This window comes from Melanostigma gelatinosum (assembly GCF_949748355.1).
Source record: "Melanostigma gelatinosum genome assembly, chromosome: 8".
Taxonomy (NCBI): domain Eukaryota; kingdom Metazoa; phylum Chordata; class Actinopteri; order Perciformes; family Zoarcidae; genus Melanostigma; species Melanostigma gelatinosum.
In genome coordinates this window covers 24107578-24127269 of record NC_136641.1, presented here as the reverse complement: position 1 = coordinate 24127269, position 19692 = coordinate 24107578, and the positions used below count along the sequence as shown (strand labels likewise).

The following is a 19692-nucleotide window of genomic DNA, read 5'->3' as shown; positions in this document are numbered from 1 at the left end:
GCCGGAGAGGAACGAGGTCTGAATGACTTCAGCGCGGCCGCGGACACTCTGTGTAACAAGGGTCCGAGGAGCTCTCGGTCTTCGTTGAAGTGACACTTTCGAAGTGTCTGGATAGTCCGAAACAAAGAATCAGTGTCAGAAAATAATAACTAAAAAGTAGGGACTGTGTGGTGCTCTATTAGTCTGTTGTCTTTTTATATAAGACAACATCTCTAAGAAAGACTGAGGGTCTAAATATTGAGCCCCCCACAGCTACCTACGCCTTCAAAGTTCTCCATACAAGCACAGACGACATGCAGGAGCCTTTCATTAGAACTGCATTAACTGTTGAGGTGTGGCCCACGATGCCACCTGTGACTGGCTTAATTTAAGAACATCAACAACAGCTGAGGGAACACAGCCTTCCGCCGTAACACTGCTAGATAATGTGACGAGCTACCTTGTGACTGCGTCTGTACTCGACTGCGTTATTACTGGGGAAAAGTCCACACGGCCTTATCATATCTTCACTAAGATACTAAGATATGAATGCCAGCACGCCTGAATCAGAGCACTGTTTGAAGAGGGAACACCGTAGTGCGTACACATCAGCTGTTGACTTAAGAGTTAATGAACTGTGTGTCGGAAAATCAGTTGAGGAAATGTTGCATGTGAAGTGTGAGCGGTGGAGCAGATGGATCTCTCCGTCTGACTCCGACAGTGGGCCGCAAGCAGTGCGAGAAATACCCGGTGGCGATTACTACGAACAGTCAGCAGAACCTGTTACGTGAAGTAAACGATGGAGAAGATGGATGAGGATCTATCAACATAGAGGTAGCAGTCCATTGCACCGGAAAATAATGGGTGGAGACTAATGTGGTGAATGAACCAATACATGGCTACTTCCAGCCAATGGGCATGTGTATATATATATACACTGTAGCTAGCTGTGAGAGGATCCCTAAGCAGCCACCGGCAAACACACTCAGGAAGCAGCTCAGAGCTGTGTCGTTACTAAGCAACAGCAGTGCACAGAATTCCTCTATCCTCACGAGTAGTGTGTGTGTGTGTGTGAGTATAAGTGCCCTGCTCAAGGGTAGGTGAGAGGGTGAGGATTGATTAAACGGCAGGGGACGTTTGCTAACCGTCACAGTGATTTCGGATTGTCTGTTTGCATCCAACATGAGACAAAAGAGCGGTATGTGGGCCTTTAAAAAGGAATACACATAAATCTGAGGAATTATTATGATTTTTTCACGCTGTGTTTGTGCATACCAGTCAGTGAGAGGAGAGGTCAGGGGTCAGTGGAGAGGGTCCAGTGTGGAGCTACTGTGTAAATCACACAGACAATATATAGCACTCTGTCTAGACAGCCAAACAATGCCAAAGAGAACACGGGATTCATGGCTGAACTGAAATAAATGTATTATATATTATTATATTGGTAACAGCTGGTCATTTTGATTGACCTACTTCATAAGAAGCCTGGAAGCGTGATGTATGACAGACGTTTTTGACATTGAGTGGAATGTCCCCACTGAGTTTAGCATTAACTTATACTCAACAGAAGCTTATCTTGTGTTTGCTCCCCACTATCTACTGCTCCTCTACAGACAGTGAGGAGAAGGTCAGAAGAATGTGTTTGTATTCCTCTTGTGATAGCATCACGTCTGCCCGTCATACAGAGGCCGGGGTTGGGGGCGGGGGGGGGGCATTATGAGGCAGAAAGAAAGATCCGCCACAGTCTAGGAAGTCACAATGAGTGTGACTTCTGCTGGTATATCTTGAAAAACCTTCTCAAATGTCCCCGTTCCTTTTTATTTGCTTTCCTTTAGTTACTCTTAGTGCGTTTCTTCTATTCATCCTCTTTGCTGTCATTCCTCTGTGGCAGTTAGTGGCCTTCGTGCCAAACACAACAACGACTAGAGAGAGAGAGTGAGTCACTGGAGGACGGAGAGAAGAGGGACAAGCAGGGAGCATCCAGCTGCTCTTTCTACTGACACAACAACCCAAGGGGGCCCGTGAGCAGATTTCTGGCAAGGCGATAAGGGGTTTACCATGAACTCCGCTTCCTCAGACAGTTGGAGGGAGGACACAGGAAGAACCCCGTATCTCAAAAGAAGGATGTGAGCAACCATGAACAAGCCGCGACTACTTTTTTCCATGACTACTTGTGGGCACAGAAAGAGTTAAACGCTTCAGCCGTTTGCAGGACAGTCTGCCTAACGTCACTCTTACAGTAATAGGCCAGACAGTGACAAACTGCTGCTCTGGTGAAGAAAATTAGACACAATGTGCAACAGCAGGAGGGAAATAAGTCCGGAAAAACAGACTTGCTTTATCTGACTCTGGAGCCCAGCTTCAACCGTCACTCTCAACATTCTTTCCACTCCCAAAGGGCCGCAACTCGTCTGGTTTCCCCTGCAAGTTATTCATCCCTCACTCTCACTCTCTCTCACTCTCTCTCTCTTCTGAGCGGGAAGGTTCAAAATTCAAACCTGCTCCCTCCCCTTTGGACTGAACGAGTAATTCTTGTTCACAGAGGAAGGCCCAGCCGAGCAGAGAGACACATTAACAAGAGAATGCCAGTCACACATCTAAAAATATGCCTGTAGAGCAGAACTAAAACACAGGCTACAAATAAATGTCTAAAAGCGCTTTCCATGTCGCATATCAAGCATGCACAGCAAAGTATTGCAGAGCATTGCTGGTCATAATGGTCATATTTGTACAGTCGTTGGAGCCCACTCATTACAGGAGCGGGGGTGGAAAACACACCAGGCCTAGGTCCAGCTAGTCAGGGAGGAATGTCTCAGAGAAGAGGCATATAGGGCTGCATAAATAAATAAAAAGGTGGCAGTGCAATGGGGGACACCCCAAGTGAAGAGGGGGTGGGGTGAGGAGCAGCCTGCAGAGGAAGCATCCCCTCCTCATCCTGCAGTTTTTGACCTTGTAGGATGAAAGACAGATGGCTATTTTACGGCTGATGCCCGTCCAAATGTCACAGCACACCGATCCAATATATAGAATACTGTAGTGATGAGAACATAAAAAATAAAGAAAACTACAAGGTCAATGATAATTGTTGTTTGGTAGCCCCTAACAAATACGTACATGTCCCAAATTGAGGTTCAGGGTTTTTGGAGTTGATGGGCAGGGCACATAAATACAAGATATTTTTATTCTGTCATTTTAAAATGCAGCCTACCTCTTTCAGCTGGTCGACCTCATGCCTGACGGTCTCGTACTCGATCTCCAGGTCGTCGTACTGCTGTTTGAGCTGCTGCTTCTCCTCCAGCACCACCAGTCCGTACTCCGCCGCCTGGATCTTCTCGTTCGTGGTCTCACTCAGCTCCCGGGAGAGACGCTCGATCTCGGCCCGCAGCACCCACTCCGGCGCGGCCTCCAGCAGCCGCATAGCGTCGGTGTAGCCCTGCTCTTGCACGGACATGGTCGGTACCGGTGACGATCAACCAGCTGATCTGTTACAAGGAGGGGAAGGATGTTCGGGGACGTCTTCAGGCGGAGTAACCTTGAAGATGAAGCGCGTTGCTTAAATTCGTCTGTATTTAAATTGCATGATTGTTACAGTTACGTTTCTGGTTGCCGGTCTTCTTTCTTTGGTCATGTAGATGACGACGGGGGAGCTCGTCGTTATCTGCTAAAACTGCTCCATCGTTAGGCTCCTGCGCTTCCTTCTCCTCTCCCCCGGGCTTGTCGGAGCAATTGCGCCGGAGCAGGGAGTACCACAGCCAGGACAAGAGATATGATAAACAACTTCCGGTTCTTAATTTCAAACTAGCACTACTTTCCGAATATATGTGAAGAAATAGGCGTTAGAGCGGGCGTGGTTGTGGATTTAATTTCCTTTACTTACTTAATAAAATGATAATGTGAATACATTTACGGGTGAACAATAGTATATGAAAAAATATTGAAGTGTCAGAGCTCTCTTATTTTATTTTGAAGGCCCAACCTATTAACTTCCGTTAAATGCATGTCATCAACACCGGCTTTTTTGAAACAGCTGAACAGTCTGTTGAAATGAGTTGGAGCTACGCATCCAGCTGGGACAGCGCCTACGCAGGGCCGCAGTGCTTCTTGGGAAATGTAGTACACGTAGTACGTAAAGCCAAACAAAACGGTTTGCCGACACCGGGAACTGAACACATTTCCCAGCAGGCGTTGTTTCTTTGCTTATGTGGAACACGGAAATCTCAGTCCCAGCCTTTTGTCATCATAGAAATAGAACGAACAGACCAGTATGCTGCTCCGTAGCGGTCGCCAAATGTATATATGCTGCCATCTGTCGGAAACGTCAATGAATTAATAATTTAAAAAAGAATGCACTGCATATTCACACATTCTGTCCTCTTGGCTGCACATGAAAGGGCCTGCTTTACACTTAAACGAGCTTGCTTTTTGATATATATTCGTATTTATATTACATATTTATACTTCCATCTGTTATATATTTTTTTGTTATTTGTAAACTTGTGTATGAACGTTGAGAGCAACGTGTAAACTGGAGTCAAATTCCTTGTATGCATGTGGCCAACAAAGCTGATTCTGATTCTAAATGCATGTCTCAAACCTTTCTCACGGCGGATAAACAAGCACAGGTATGATGCATGAAATCAGCTTAATAAAGGCCCTGGTTCTGTGCATGCTGGCTCATTACTGTACATGGAACAGCAGCAATCAGTTACACCTGTGCATTTACGATAAGGCCAAATGTCTGCTGTGAAAATAAAAGCTATCACCTGTGACACTGAGCTTGTATCCTCATGGCTGTGTGGCTGAAGTTAAACTGGTAAGAGAGCTTTAAGAATACGGCTTTCTATCGGCTCATGGCGCTGCATTCCCTTGTCACTGGTTGTCACAACATGCATATAGTTCAGGCATGTGGGGAATCTGGTGAGGCGGACAGCTGGACAGGTCTTCACTGACGACATGTGCATTAACAGACAGAATATATTGTGGATGTATCTCATACCAGTCCGGCAGAAGGCAACAGTGACGTGGCTGTAATATGACTTTTTGTTGAGGAGTGGGTGCTCTATTTTATGCATGTGGAGTAACAAAATGAGTCGTCTAATCCAGGAGGAGTCAGGATTAGCCCAAACCTCCTCACACCCCTCACAGAGCCGCAAGACAGCAGAAACCTGTTCATGGAGAGAATTACAATAACTTTCAACACATTCTTGAGGTTCATATGGCACTCCATGCAAAGACAAGAGGTGGAGCTCTGATGGAATACAGTAAGTGAGGACGGTCGTTGGGCACCAATAAAAGAGTTTCCTTCAATGACTAAAAGCCAAGTCGGTGGTCAGCTACAACCGTAGTTTACAGTTTTGTATTTCACCAGAAGAGAGGCCATTTTTAAAGTAATGCCCTGATGGCAGGTCAGGATTAGACACCTCTTTAAGTGAGCCATAACCACAGATGTTCTTCATCATTCAGGTGTTCCAGACCAACCTACATATGGTGGCGTCTCAGTGCTGCAAATACAATAAACGGGTCAATTAAATTACGTACAATTTTAGATTCAAGCTTTTGTGAAATCACGTTCCTTTTTGTTATTGTTTTCAGGGTTTCTGATCATCTTCTCGCCATGTCCAGACCCTCAACAGAAATCATTGAGAAGTAAATCATCATCGACCAATTCAGACGGTATACGCAACTTTGCTTTCACGCAGCCACCTGACTGAGAACACACAGCGCCTGAGAACGAGAATAATCAACCGTTGAAGTCTCTGTCTGTGTCAAGGAATGGTATTAAACCAGTGATCAACCTACAGATACCTGGTGAGCATGCCAGCTGCGGGAACCCTCTGGAGCCAGAGAGCGGCTTCTCTTACCGCCCAGAGGTCTTCATGGAAAACAACAGTACGTGCATCTTTATGCAATAGTCCTTGATACATGCGTATAGTTCTTTTTAACTAAAAACATCTCACCCTGTCAGTCTATTTCTACAATTTTGGCTGGAGCGACTATGGGGTGGCCAACCTCACCACGGTGCTGGACATGGTGAAGGTCATGGCCTTCGCTCTGCAGGAGGGAAAGATAGCGGTCCACTGTCACGCCGGTCTGGGCCGAACAGGTCGATTTGTGAGGAGTTGTTGTTGTGGTCTGGTCTTCGAATCGGAACCACGTGACACTCAATGAAGGGTTTCCCCTTTCTGCCCTGCAGGTGTGCTGTTAGCATGTTTCTTGGCCTATGCAACCAGGTTGACTGCTAACCAGGCTATTTTGTGCGTTCGCGCTAAACGCCCCAACTCCATCCAGACCCGGGGTCAGCTGCGTTGTGTCAGAGACTTCGTCCAGTACCCTGTCCCAGTACCTGAACCGCCAGAGGCACATACTGCACGGCTACGAGAGGAAGGAGCTGAGGCACCTACCGAAGATCGTCCAGCTGGTGTCCAGGCTGCTGTTGGACATTGCGGAGAACCGCCAGGTGATTGAGGAAGGCATTCAGAGGTGCCCTTCATCACCCTGCAGACAGAGCTGTCCCTGGACGGCAGGAGGCTTCTAGTGGCGCAGGCCCTGGCAGTGGACCTTTCTCTTGATGGGGAAAAAGAGCACAAGAACAAAGTCTTGGCCTGGCAGGTAACTGACCTACACCAGTGATGTGGCGGCATGTGTAGAAATGAGTCCAAAATTATATAAATACTTGAATTTGTCCATCACAAAGACTTTAATGTTATTGTGTGCACACTGAACTCAGATGCTAAAACCGCCCTCGGCGCTCTGGACCAGGTCAGTTTGTTCTGTGCCGATTGCAGTTTTCAAACAAAACGGCAGTGCGACGAAGAACCGCCTGCACTGCGACGCTCCCTTTGACCCCTCGTGTTCATCTCTTGCCAGGCCTCTCAGCAAACACTGACGTGCATACTAGACTGTATGGCTCACATGCTGGCGATACCAGAAGAGGTGGAGAACGCTTTCCTGAATCGTACAATCAAGGCTTTCACCTGGGTGAGAAAATCAAACGCACCTAATTATTTGCGATTCATCTCAACAATTAAATCCCTTGCCATTGGTTTTGTTCAACAACTTGGGAGCCTCGTTTGAGCAGGTGGGGAACAACTCGGAGGACGGAAGCAAAGTGTACGAGTCCATATAGAGATAGAGATAGAGATTCATAATAAACAGTTCATAATAAAAGCAAACGTTCCTCCTTCCAGTGGGTCGTGCGAACTACTTGTGGGCTCAGGAGGTGAAGGAATACGCCTTTAAGACGTCTTTCCCGTCTTTCCCTTCTGCTGAGGCCACAACGCTGGAGTAGTCACAGGCGACGGCAGTGAACCCTCTAGAAAACAGGCACACGAAGCGTAGGAAGAATTAGGAAATGCCTGCGGTCACGCTGTTGCATTGACTCGGCTGATTGTCGATACAGCGAACAGTACCTGGACACTGTGTGAGAGCCTCCCAGGAGGTGGTATCGGCTCTCCAGGGTCAACCCCTGGTCTCGGTCATTCCTCCATGTCAGCACTCGTAAGGAGAGGTCCTGAGATGCCGTCACCACACGAAAGCTATCCTGTAAACGTGAAGGCAATTACACGTGGCTCTCTTCACACAGCTGGTGTGTCGGGATATTTCTCTTTTTAAAGTCCAAATGAGAAAAGAACCCACCACACACACAGAAGAGATGGCCATAGTGTGCTCCTTAAAGCTGGCGAGCAGCGCTCCTTTCAGAGAGTAGACCCACAGCTCCTGACCAGCGGCCATCACCAAGCAGTTGCTGTCCTTGGCCGCTAGATGGACGTGTGAGGACCGTTGGTTGAGTGTCAAGGGGAAGGACTCTACCTGCTGGACTAAGACGAGACTCAAAATCATACCAGCACAAGCCAACAACAATATTTAGGGAAAGAAAATCGACTTCTTAAACCCCTAAAATATAGATTTCAGGATATATTACGCTTACAACCAGTTTATCTTATAGATTTTCAATTCATGTTTACCCGCACGTCCTAAGATATTACGCTCTGCAGCATGAATTAACTGGGACACATTTTGAATGGTTATGTTTCCTGTGAAATGGTCTATATGTTAAATAATTGTGACATCACAGCGTATGGAAGTCCTGACTGCTCGTTTAAAGGCACAGTGTCTGAATACGGGATGTGTGCGTTTCTCCACGGAGTGAGCTTTTCGATACTTTTACAGTATTTATATAACACTTAGACCTGCTTAGTAATAAGCATGCAAATCTTACTTTGTACAATGTGGAACCTTTGAATTTCCCTGTAGATGTGTTAGAAAATATAACAGTATTTGCACCAGCAGCTTAGTTAATGGTGAGTTTTCCTACAATGATTCACCAGCTGCAACGTTTCTAATGGCTGATATGAGATTCAGCAGCACATTCAAAGCATATCACATTTCTCAGTCCTCACCCTGGATCTCTGACTTGTACTTAGTCTTTTTCATGCTGACATCGAAGACAGTGAGGGCTCTGTTGTTGTGGTGGATGACGGCCAGTCTGGCAGGCTGGGTGGGTATGAAGACAGCAGCCTGGCACCCAGTGACTGGCACAGACTGGCACAGAGGGTCCTCGTCCTCAGACGGCGAGGTCAAACTCTCAGCGTAAATCACCTGCCAACAAAGCAAACTACATGAATCTACAAAATGTGTACTTTTCTATCAGACTGTGACATTTGCCCCGAGGTAATGAGGTAATGAGGTAAAAGGAGACAGAGCAGGAAACACACGCATGAATACCTTTGGACTTAAATCAAGATTGTCCTTGCTTCCAGCAGCGATCCATTTCATGTCCGGTGAAACCAGTAATGTGTTGACATTAAAGCTGTCGCACACCATCACGCTGGACTTTCTAGTCAAAGCTGAGTCAGCGAGTGTGCACACAGATCCCTGACTGGTCCCAACCTGGAGGAGAATATGACGAGCAGCACATGTTACTTTACGATGAATAAAATGCTTTCATGTCATACAGAAACTCTGAAGTTACTTACAGTCAGAAACCAGTTGTTGTTGATGTTGTACTGCAGTAACGTACAGCGCGGAGATCCAGTGGAGAAGGAGGCCACCTCCTGGCCGGTCTGACCCCGCCAGGTCTTGATGAGGCCTGCGGAGTCGGCTGTGATCACCACGTCATGCTGTTCATCACTCACAATCGCTGTTAGAGGCCCCTGCACGGGACTGCACCACAGGAGTTCACCCTGAGAGAAAGAAAAGGTGCAACGTGAGCTTAATGCCTCGGGGGGGACGACATTTATTCCAGTAGCTTGCTCACTTTCAACCGAGGAGAGGAAACTATCGGGGGAAATCAGTTTGCATTGCAGTGCGAGTAAAGTTTGAGGTTTACATGTTTCCTTGAGCATCGTCTGTAAATACTGCACAGAGATCATACAATCAAACTCTGCCTCAAAACAAGCATTGATACTTAAAGGAACAGTGTGTAGAATTTAAGGAGATCTACTGGCAGACATGGAATATCAAATTACTCTACTTCTCACTTGATTACCTCAGTAAACATTGTAAACATGACTTTATGGTCAAAATGCTAGTTTCAAGTCTTCTTCAGCACGATGTCCATTTAGATTAAAATGGAGCATAAAGCATGTTTTAGGGCGGGCTTACTGTGATTGACAGGTCGCTGCCGCTACTAGAGCGTCTCGACGTCACTCCTCCGCATTCCAAATATGGCAACTTCTTAATTGGTTGCAAAATGCGCCACATCCCACACACTGCACCTTTAACACGATTTGCACTGAGAATGCACGATGATGCGCTGAAGGTGTCGGCACTTGCGTTTTGGATGTTCCATGCTCGGACTGTGCCATCGGTGGACGCGCTGCACACTGTGGAGCTGCTGTTCCAGATGTCAGGATGCTGAGCAGAATTTCCCCGCAGGTATGCAAACCCTGCCACCTTGCCTGATGGACAGCATGTCAGATGGAAGAATCAGATGAGAGACTTCATGAAGTCACGCACAAGAGGTTCCAGAGAGAGACGGCATACCTGTGTGTCCTCGCAGGCTTTTGCAGGTGTAACCTCCTGACCCGCCTTTCGTCATCTTTGTCTCTAAGTGGCAACGTCGCAGGAAGTATTTCTTCCACGAGTGCGTCACCCGTTCACTCCCCAAGACAGCAAGGTTACAGAAACTCCAGCGCTGCAGACACATCCTCCTGAGCAGACCACAGAAATGGATATTTAGAAATGTTTTGACAAGAAAGATTATTCACAGAAGAGATGCACCACTACTGACATCGGCCCGATACTATCAATGACAGCAGGAGAATCTGGTCTAGGATACTAACAATTCAGTATATTTATATCTACTACCATCAGTGAGCCATTGTGAACCCCACAGCAATGACTTAAGAGATTTATTTAAATGGAAATGTTGGATACTGCCACTTTAACAAAGTTTAAATTCACAAGACAGAGATGGAAGTATAGACACGTCTCACCTCCACAGCCAAGCAGTCTCTGCAGCGTCATTCCAATCCTGAAAACACATCATTGTAGTCAGACAGAAAGTTCTTAATGAGCCAGCTCTTATTGCACGTGAGCTACTTCCGCAAGTGTTGACACTCCTCACCTGACACACGGCGGAGGCACGGATTAAATCCTCCTCAGTCAGGAAAGTAAAAATATGAACGAGGCAATCACCGATCAAGTGCGGGCGATGAAGATCCATACTGACATCAATAATGTTGCGCCCCCTCAACAACTATCTCCCGTCACAGTGACAGCGAACAGCTCCAAACTACGGAAAGCATACAGGGAAGAGGAGGTTTATTTCGCTTTTTTAAAATCAGGCTGCAGTGTATTCACTCCGCCACTAGGTGTCGCCATTGTAAAAGGTAGGTGATCCGGAGACATGTCCGGTACAGAGAGCACAACAGGTCGCGCGCACAGGATGAAAAAATGTATTAAATATCTTAACGTGTGACTTAACCACCTGTTACCTGGGAGAAAATAAAATATCATTCAGTCTATTATGAGCCAGCCCAAATATGAATCGAATTAAAAACAAGTCAGTGCTCTTTATTTAAAAATGGTTTTATCTGCAACTTTTTTGTAATGCTCCTTGTAATGCTTTTTTTTTTTTGCAAGTGTGGAAGTAAATCAAGTGAAGCAAAACTGATAACATCTGCGTAAAATATAAGCTTCACATTGGGATGAGTTCTGACCCACTTAATCACCAAATAACGAGCCATCCCAATCAGTCAAGGTGAATTCACATTGTGTGTGTGTGCCTACGTGTGTCTATATTTGTGTGTGTTTGTGTGTGTGTGTGTGTGTGTGTGTGTGTGTGTGTGTGTGTGTGTGTGTGTGTGTGTGTGTGTGCTGAGATTCAGCCCTGGCGGGATTCTTCAGCATGGGCCTCATGTCTCCTGTGAACACGCCCCAGATAGATGAGCCAGATATATAGCCAAGACCTGCGGGTAGCAGAGGAACTGTGAGAAAGACATAATCGTACTTGCTCACCCCAAGGGTTACCTGTGACACCCTCGCAATGACAAGAAGGCCCAGCGAAAGGGGGCCACGTACAGGGAGTTTGGATACCGACCTAACCGGCAATTTGTAAAAAAGAAAAAAGGTTGTTTTTTCTCTCCTGAGCGCTTACTATTTTTTTGATGCTCTTCGTCATTTTGGAGTTCCTTTGGAGTTACCTGTGGGCTGTGATCGATCGGAGAATAAGCGAACCGAGTTATTCATCAGCTCTGCAGATCGTTGCATGAAACTGAGAGCGGGGCCGCAATGAGTCGGAGAACACGACGCTGGATTCTAAGAGTTTTACTTTGTCTGGGAATTGTTTATTTGAAAATTGGGTGAGCTGCGCTTATTTGACTTTTCTTAGGTTTGTTGCAGGTTATTCTCGAACACAAGCGACTTTTAGCGACTGACGGACGGTATTGAGACTTTATCTGTGAGCACCTTGTGTTCCATGTTTGTGGTGATTTTATGAATAAATAATAAAACATTAGGGGAAGAGCGTAAATGTATCTAAAGTAGACTCGTGGCAACTCTTCATTATTACCAGTCATGCCATTTCCAACATAGCTTTAAATTATGGTAAAACGCATACTGGCATAATAATTAAAAATGTATTTAAGTTAAATAATGAGTCGTACCCCAAATATCTCTTCTAAAGTTCATGGAACAGATACATTTGTTGATAATTTACTGTTAATATGCATTATAATAGTTAATTTATTTTCCAGAGGAATACATTTCATGTTGGATTATGACCATCAGCTATGCTACTATTTAATAAAGAAAACAGTGGAAACGGATATTTATTAAAAGGTTATTCAAACACTATAGGGATAAAAAAACAACAAAAACGACTCAAACTAACAAACCAAAAATATAAGAATGGGCGAAAAAAAAAAAAGTTGTTCTCAGTCATATCCATCTTCCATTCACAGTGGCTTCTCGTCGGTGGTGGCCCTAGGTGCGAGCATAATCTGTAACAAGATCCCCGGTTTGGCCCCCAGACAGCGGATAATCTGCCAGAGTCGCCCCGATGCCATTATCGTCATCGGAGAGGGAGCCCAAATGGGTATCAACGAGTGCCAGTTTCAGTTCAAAAGCGGGCGCTGGAACTGCTCTGCGCTCGGAGAGAGAACAGTCTTCGGCAAAGAGTTGAAAGTGGGTATGTTGCTGTCTGTTAACGTTTGTTCACGGTTTGAAACCTCCCCCCCCCCCCCCCCCCAGCAGTTAACACAGTTTATCAAACACCTCGCACTTCAATGCGTAATGTGTGCGCATTGTGCGTAAAATGCGCACCCAGTCTTTATCTCTGGCTCTTTTATGATTTTCCTTTAAAAATAGTTCATATTCACACATAATTACGAGATGCAGGCCTATATCAATGAGTCAAACTATGACCTGATGCCTTGTAAAGATAAAAAAAAAATGGCATTGATGTGCATCCTTTCCCACATGTCTCACAAAATATAATCTAATATCAGATAATCTTAATCTCCAGTCAACACCTGCACCAGACAACATATTAAATGATCTGCCCTGCATTATTGCATCCAAGGCACAAGGAGTCAGTGTCATTTACATCAGGCCTAGGTTTTGCTCCAACCTCTTCATTGAGTGGGGCTTTTCTGTAAAAGCTATCTGCAGCCAGCACTGCAACAAAGCTCTCGTGAATGTTGGCAGCCTTTTCTTTTCAGCCCGGCAGAGTCTCCGGAGACACATTTTCACTGGTCTTTATCCCGTCCAGTGATGGGTGCTGTGGCTCTCACTGTCAGGTCGTAGATCTTACCACGGGTATAAGTTACAGCGGGGCAGAGCCGAGAGGAAAGCAAGACCTGAACGTACGAAATTAGAGAAACTAATTAGTTCAAATCGGTGTTCCTGAGACGAAATTCTGCGATAAAGAGTGGATGAACCTCAGTGGCTGGAGTTTTGTGGCTCATCTGTTGGCTACTATGAACTGCAAAGTAAAATAAATTGAGGATATCGATCACAGGAGCACCTCCTTTTATTGAATTATGATATTTTGAGTAATGATGCCTTCATGGCGACAGTGGAGCTTGATAACCACAGAAGATGCTCTGTAAAAACCACTTACATTAAAATAATAAAAATATATTTGAGTTCTGCCAGAACTATTTATGTTCAACAAAGAATCCAAACAGCCTTTTACACAATGCTCAGTAGCTTGGACCAGCTGTTTGAGAGAAAGGATTCTCTCTGGTGGTGTTTGACAATCTGTTCCTTTATGAATGAGTGGTTGGAGCTCATCAGCAGCCCGGGTTTGTGTTCCCAAGACAGGAGTTTAAGTTCTACGGCGTGGACAGCCGTACCAAATAGATTGGTTTCACCGATCAGATTAGCGTCGAAGGCCAGTGGTTGTAAATGAATGCCATTGTTGATGCCCAGGCTGTGAGTGGAGCTGCGCAGCTGGCGATTGTTCTTAAAGCGAAGGAGGAGTGACCCAGGCACTGACACAATCCTCACGGGTGATGCAAGGTGCATCAGCTTTGAGCCATTTTAGGCCTCAGCTGTGTTTGCACTGGAACTTTGTAGTTACACTAAGCTGTGCGAGGTTATGGGTGCATCGACAGAGGCTGAGAGGGGGATGAACGAGAAACAAACATGGCAGAAAGAACAGCGAACTGGCACATCTAGTTCAGCTTAACCAGGCTTTTTTCCCGTCCTCTCTCGTTTTAATATGTTCCACCTCTCATTACAAGGTGAGGAGGAATTCATACCATCCCTTGAGCGGTGAACTCATGCGCTCAGAAGTGCAAGGGGTAAAATGAACAACGGTGACAGACACACCTTCTTTTTTGGCTCGGTGCCCATCAAGTCTATAAAAACGTCCACGTAATTGATGCCTCAATATGAGGTTGTTCTTTTTCCCCAATGGCAAGGACACACATCCAAGATGTTTATCAAAAACATGGCAGCTCTACATCGTGAACCGGGTGGCAGGAGGAAGCACAGAGTCGGTGTGATGTTTGTTTTGAACAAAGACACGAGGAGATTATGTACACATAGGTATGCTGGGTGTTAGTTTCCTGTTGGAAATTAGAATATGCTACTTGTTGATCAATGATATGAATGTGACATGATGGGCTGTTTCACATTGGCTCAGAAGGGAACATATATTGCTTAGTTAGCATTATATAAAGCTCCGCATATCACGATTGTGTTTTTTTCTCGGCTCCTTATTGGACTGGAGATCTTTGCTGCAGGATCGGCCTGTATGAGTCCTGTCAGATTAGCCTTTAGTTATTTGCCGATATTTCCCCGAGCGTGTAAATGATTTGTTAGCTGGACTTGGTCGAGATAACAGGCAGGAGGAAGATTCTGATGTCAGTGCCTTATGAGTCTACACAGAATGGGACAGTTTCTGAGCGGATCGATAGCCCTTCCTTGTCGACAGCCCTCTTATTCATACCGCTTTGTTGACTATACCACCCGGCGGCCATTTTGGTTCATGGGCAGGACAGTTTCCAGGTCAGGTTTCAAAACACTGCAGCCCTTGAGTGAATATGTCAGCCAGACTGTGATATAAGCACACATACTGTTAATAATTAATCTTCAAAATCCCCTCACGTACTTATTGCACTTCCCTTAAACTGGAGGAAAAACACCATGACATTCTCCATTTAAAAACAAAGAAATCACCTGCAACATTTTATTCATCCCCCTCTTTTTTTCCCTCTGTTCCGCTACAGGTAGCAAGGAGGCTGCGTTCACCTACGCCCTCATCGCAGCTGGGGTGGCCCACGCCATCACAGCGGCCTGCACACAGGGCAACCTGAGCGACTGTAGCTGTGATAAGGAGAAGCAGGGCTTCTACAGCAAAGACCAAGGCTGGAAGTGGGGAGGCTGCTCGGCCGACATCAGCTACGGCCTGGGCTTCTCCAAAGTATTCATCGACGCCCGGGAGGTCAAACAGAACGCGAGGACGCTCATGAACCTCCATAATAACGAGGTGGGACGCAAGGTAAGTGATTAGCAACAGGGTTACGTCTGTTTGGTCGGCACAGCGACTTTATCAGATCACAGGATTTGATCCCATCAAGGCACAAAGAATATAAAGCAAAGACTAAAAATGATGGTGAACTAGTTTAAGCCTGAACTCAGGAACTACTAAAGGTCTTTGCCGTGATGTGGTGTTGATTACCGGTATTGACTATAACCGTGATAATTAGAAAACTAAATATACTAATAATAAACCTCTGATATTATCATGTAAACCAGGGCCTCTTAAATGTTCGTCTTTATTTCCGTCTCTATCCTTTCCCAATTCTTTTGTACAGTTATGATCACAAACTCTCTCTCTCTATCTCCTGTATTGTGACTGTGATTCATTAGACAAAAAAAAGAGACAAAATGCACAACAAACAAAGATAAAGATGAGTTTGACTGATGGCACTGAAAACATCCTCTAGATATCGTGATAAAATCACCATTGCGAATTCTCTTGGCCACGCTAATCGCGGAGTGATAATCTGATATCGTGACAGCCCTACAGTATAAGACTGACAGCCAAGACTGAACAAGCAGTGGAATAAAAGGCTGCTTTTAAAAGGGACGAGCTGTCTAAGTGGCAGGGTTTGATTACAACCCAGATCTATGCACTGAAAAACAGATCGACACTGTACAAAGAGGCATTAGCTGGGCCGGTACACAGTCACCTTTCATGGCAACCCGCACCTACAATCAGGTGCAATGTGTTTGTACATGCACCTCGGGGGGGGGGGGGGGGGGGGCATCTGCATGCCACATTTTTAACAGTCATTGGATCTTCATCAAGTGAAAATCAATTGTAACATACCTTGCAAATTGGCCATGCTCACTATCAGACCCCACTGCAAAGGGGCCTTGTGGGAAACGGAGCGAGAGACAACAACAGCGGCATCATGAGGACCGGACGGTTTTCATGATGCGTGGAGCTGCTCGTTTGATGCCTTTTCTGCATGCACGGCTGCAGACTGCTGCAGAGTGACAAAGAGACTCCAGTCAGTCTAGAGAGGTTAGAGATTGAGTGGAATAATGTGTCAAACAGTCAAAGTGAGGTTGGTGTTTGTGAAGAACAGAGAAGCAGCTTTGCCCAGGTTTACTCATATCCCTCTCTCTCTCTCTCTCTCTGTGTCTCACTGGGCCAAACAGCCTGATTCGGATGGACAGCTAAATTGCCTCCCAGAGGGGAAAAAAAGACTGTACTAGTGGATTCACAACTTTGCTACTTCTTCTTTTCTGCTAATAAAAAGGCCTCTCTGTTGTTTGTTAGTCCCAGCCCCCCACCCCCCCGACCCCACCTTTATTTATGCTAATCAAAAGCGGTGACACCGAGCAGGAGCGGCGCTCACAGCTCCCCGGGTCGAAGACGTCCAGACAAAGGCTGTCACAAGTGTTGGTCACGGAACAACTGATGGATTAGCGAGTTGAAGCCCAGGGTTTTATGAAGCGGTTTGCTCGAGGGAAACCTTGTTTTCCTTGGTTCTTGTTCACACGTCTGTGTTTTACAGTTTACTTGCCAAGAACACAGACGCATAAATATCTCGGCTTCGGGAGACCATATCGCGTACAGAACTCCGGAGCATTTTTTAACAAAAGGAAATTGCAATTGACCTTGTTGCTGAAGGAAATTCCAGTTGCAGTCAATGGCACTTCTCATTGTCATCAGCTCAGGGTTTAGCAGTAATCCTAGTCACTCGGCGCCTTGTACAGTCACTCTTGACATTTGTGTGTTGTGTGTGGTAACTACACACACAGAGCCTGAAATCTGATACATTATTTTGGCTTCTGTGTGTACGGTATCACACAGCTATGCGGCGGGGCCGTAGTTAACCCCCAACCACGGTGTATTTGTCAGTCACGTTGTTATTAAGTTGCACATTTGTCGAAAGGAGTTGAAATGCGAATCGACAGTTTGAAATCCACCGGGGGTTCCAAAAAAAGTCATTGAAATATCACGCAAGTTGTTTAGCAGGTAAAATCATGATTTTGGGAATTGGTTTTAATAATCCAGTACGGCTGTTATTAATCTATCACCAGAGTGTATTCATCACTCATCATTGGAGTGTTTTCACAGTTACTAAGTTGTTTTTCTGTGTCTAGGTCCTGGAGAAGAGCATGCGACTGGAATGCAAGTGTCATGGCGTCTCGGGCTCCTGCACCACCAAAACCTGCTGGACTACACTTCCCAAGTTCCGCGAGCTCGGCTACATTCTCAAGGAGAAGTATGCCCACGCCGTGCACGTGGAGCCAATCAAAGCCAGCCGCAACAAGCGCCCTAAATTCCTCAAGATCAAGAAGCCGTACTCTTACCGCAAGCCCATGGACACGGACCTGGTGTACATAGACAAGTCGCCCAACTACTGCGAGGCGGACCACGTCACGGGGAGCTTGGGGACACAGGGCAGGGTGTGCAACAAGACGATGATGCAGCACATCAGCGGCTGCGACTTGATGTGCTGCGGCCGCGGGTACAACACGCACCAGTACTCCCGCGTCTGGCAGTGCAACTGCAAGTTCCTGTGGTGCTGCCATGTCAAGTGCAACACCTGCAGCGAGAGGACAGAGGTGTACACATGCAAATGAGAGTATTTATTGGATGGCGTGTGTGTGTGTGTGTGTGTGAGAGAGATGAGACGTGTGTGAGTTCTTGTCTTTTGTGTGTTCGCGGACAAACTGGAACTTTTGCATGAAGGCTGTTCTCGCAGTCTTTTCATACACGAGGAGGAACTACTGTGCCGTGTGTACAGGAAGCTGAAGACGGGGCGTCGTGATTCTTTTGCACACAAAGCTCCTCGCCCCTCTTCTTGGACTGATGTCGAAAAAGTGACACCGTTAAGAGAGAAAAAAACTGTACCCTGGCACGTGGGACGGGGTGCCAAACATCAAAACAAATTTAAGCTCGATGGACATTTAGGAAATGGACTTTGCCAATGCAGATGAATTGTGGTGGATGTGATCGCTGGGCTCTGTGCTCAGATGAAATGACACTTGGCCATTTGGAATATTTAACATACTGTATGTAGAGAATGAAAATAATTAATATTAATTTATTCTATTAAAAAAAAACTACTGATTCATCCATTATGGATAACTAAATGTTGGGTTTTAGTTTATTATGGCGATAAAAACCTGTCTACACTCTTGTTAACACACTGGATTTGAATTTGCCTGGAATTATAATGTGTTTTAGAATAATGTTGCTCCAGATGAAACTGCTGTAGGCCGCTCACATTGACCTCCTGACCCTCTCGTGAGTTTGTCTTCCCCTCTGTTTGCTGCTAGTCTGGAGAATCCCACTCGTTGAGCTCAAAGGCTGTACGCTCTACCGACTGCCTTCAGTGGCATCGCCTACGTCAAGCTGATTTAGCTCAACAGGACTTATTCGCTGATCAAAAACACAGGCACATTTTCCATTTTGGTAAATATTGGTTCAGAGAGTATATTTTGTAAAAGCCTATTTTTATATGAATGTCTTATTTATATCTTTTGCATATTCAATGTCAAGTTCTGAGACCCGTTTTTAAGTCCCTGTGGAAAACAAAAGCTGATATATGTAAGTTGGCCCCTGCTGTCACTGCCATAGTTGTATATTGTAAGTGATAGAAGCTGTTCATTTGTGTCTGTGCTCAAACATCTGTGTTTACTGCGTTTCATGACTACTACTGATGGAATACAGGAGCAGAATAACACTAACGAGACCTGATTCCCATTATTGCTTCCTCATACATGCAAGTCTCACTGTGATCGTGACAAAAGAACAGATGGGAATGCCATGAAGGAAAAGACCAACGGAGAAGAGTTGTGATGTGCCGTACATGGCCAGATAGAAATGGCGATTGGAATTGAGCAAAAGGAATATCGACTTTAACATTTTCTTGCCATAAAACGGTCAAGCAGTGGAGTTATTGAACTTTTATGACAATCAATTTCCTCATTCTACAGGTATGAATTAACCGTTAACCAAGTAATTACTCACACTTTCAAACGAACACAAGTGTAAATCTTTATAAAAGGCGGTCACAGAGTGGTTTACATCATCATCAGACAATCATACGACAATATCATACGGTCACCATGGAAATAAATCTGCTCTCAAAGTGCTTATCCTACAAGTACAATGTGTGCAACACTGGGCCGCAGAGAGAGAGAGATGTCCTTTCAGGGGGGGAAGTTATTCAGGCTTAATTGAGGGCCCATCTTGCAGACTGGGAAGCAGTTGAAGGTGTCAGAGGAGAAAAGCGT

General features: G+C 45.6%; 4 protein-coding genes across 8 annotated transcripts in view; 2 read left to right on the top strand and 2 right to left on the bottom strand.

Moving 5' to 3' along the window:
* Positions 1-3686, bottom strand: part of LOC306780747 (protein bicaudal D homolog 2-like) — a 33501-nt gene extending 29815 nt beyond the window's left edge. For all 5 annotated transcript variants that reach the window (XM_079273202.1, XM_079273203.1, XM_079273204.1 and 2 more), the window contains exon 1: positions 3188-3686. In XM_079273202.1, coding sequence (XP_079129328.1) covers positions 3188-3430 — 243 coding nt within the window. In that variant the 5' untranslated portion in view covers positions 3431-3686. The remainder of the gene's footprint in view (positions 1-3187) is intronic.
* A 1080-nt stretch (positions 3687-4766) lies between these two features.
* On the top strand, positions 4767-7053 carry ptpdc1b (protein tyrosine phosphatase domain containing 1b; the record flags this gene model as incomplete). Its single annotated transcript, XM_079273929.1, is given in 10 exon segments — positions 4767-4792; positions 5572-5626; positions 5630-5652; positions 5750-5868; positions 5945-6082; positions 6173-6308; positions 6310-6437; positions 6440-6441; positions 6445-6588; positions 6829-7053. Coding segments are annotated over 10 exon segments (996 nt in total).
* Positions 7054-7151: 98 nt separating this feature from the next.
* fbxw12 (F-box and WD repeat domain containing 12) lies at positions 7152-10693 on the bottom strand. The gene is made up of 10 exons (XM_079273155.1): positions 10547-10693; positions 10416-10453; positions 9964-10130; positions 9754-9878; positions 8955-9161; positions 8704-8868; positions 8379-8577; positions 7615-7796; positions 7389-7519; positions 7152-7291 (listed from the first exon to the last, which is right to left on the bottom strand). Exons 1-10 carry the CDS (start codon positions 10643-10645, stop codon positions 7192-7194), a joined length of 1413 nt encoding a protein of 470 aa, XP_079129281.1. The 5' UTR covers positions 10646-10693; the 3' UTR covers positions 7152-7191.
* A 727-nt stretch (positions 10694-11420) lies between these two features.
* LOC306780426 (protein Wnt-7a-like) lies at positions 11421-19279 on the top strand. The gene is made up of 4 exons (XM_079272804.1): positions 11421-11783; positions 12384-12610; positions 15159-15430; positions 17551-19279. The coding sequence occupies exons 1-4, from the start codon at positions 11713-11715 to the stop codon at positions 18031-18033; spliced, it is 1053 nt and encodes a 350-aa protein (XP_079128930.1). The 5' UTR covers positions 11421-11712; the 3' UTR covers positions 18034-19279.
* The last annotated feature ends 413 nt before the right edge of the window (positions 19280-19692 follow it).

Excerpts from the sequence above, each read along its gene's own strand:
- LOC306780426 (XM_079272804.1), top strand. The coding sequence starts at position 11,713 with ATGAGTCGGAGAACACGACGCTGGATTCTAAGAGTTTTACTTTGTCTG. Across the intron at positions 12,611-15,158 it reads CGGCAAAGAGTTGAAAGTGG|GTAGCAAGGAGGCTGCGTTC; the intron begins GTATGTTGCTGT and ends GTTCCGCTACAG. Across the intron at positions 15,431-17,550 it reads ATAACGAGGTGGGACGCAAG|GTCCTGGAGAAGAGCATGCG; the intron begins GTAAGTGATTAG and ends TTCTGTGTCTAG.
- fbxw12 (XM_079273155.1), bottom strand. The coding sequence starts at position 10,645 with ATGGATCTTCATCGCCCGCACTTGATCGGTGATTGCCTCGTTCATATT. Across the intron at positions 7,797-8,378 it reads GTACAAGTCAGAGATCCAGG|TCCAGCAGGTAGAGTCCTTC; the intron begins GTGAGGACTGAG and ends GTCTCGTCTTAG. Across the intron at positions 7,292-7,388 it reads GGCTCTCACACAGTGTCCAG|AGGGTTCACTGCCGTCGCCT; the intron begins GTACTGTTCGCT and ends CCTGTTTTCTAG.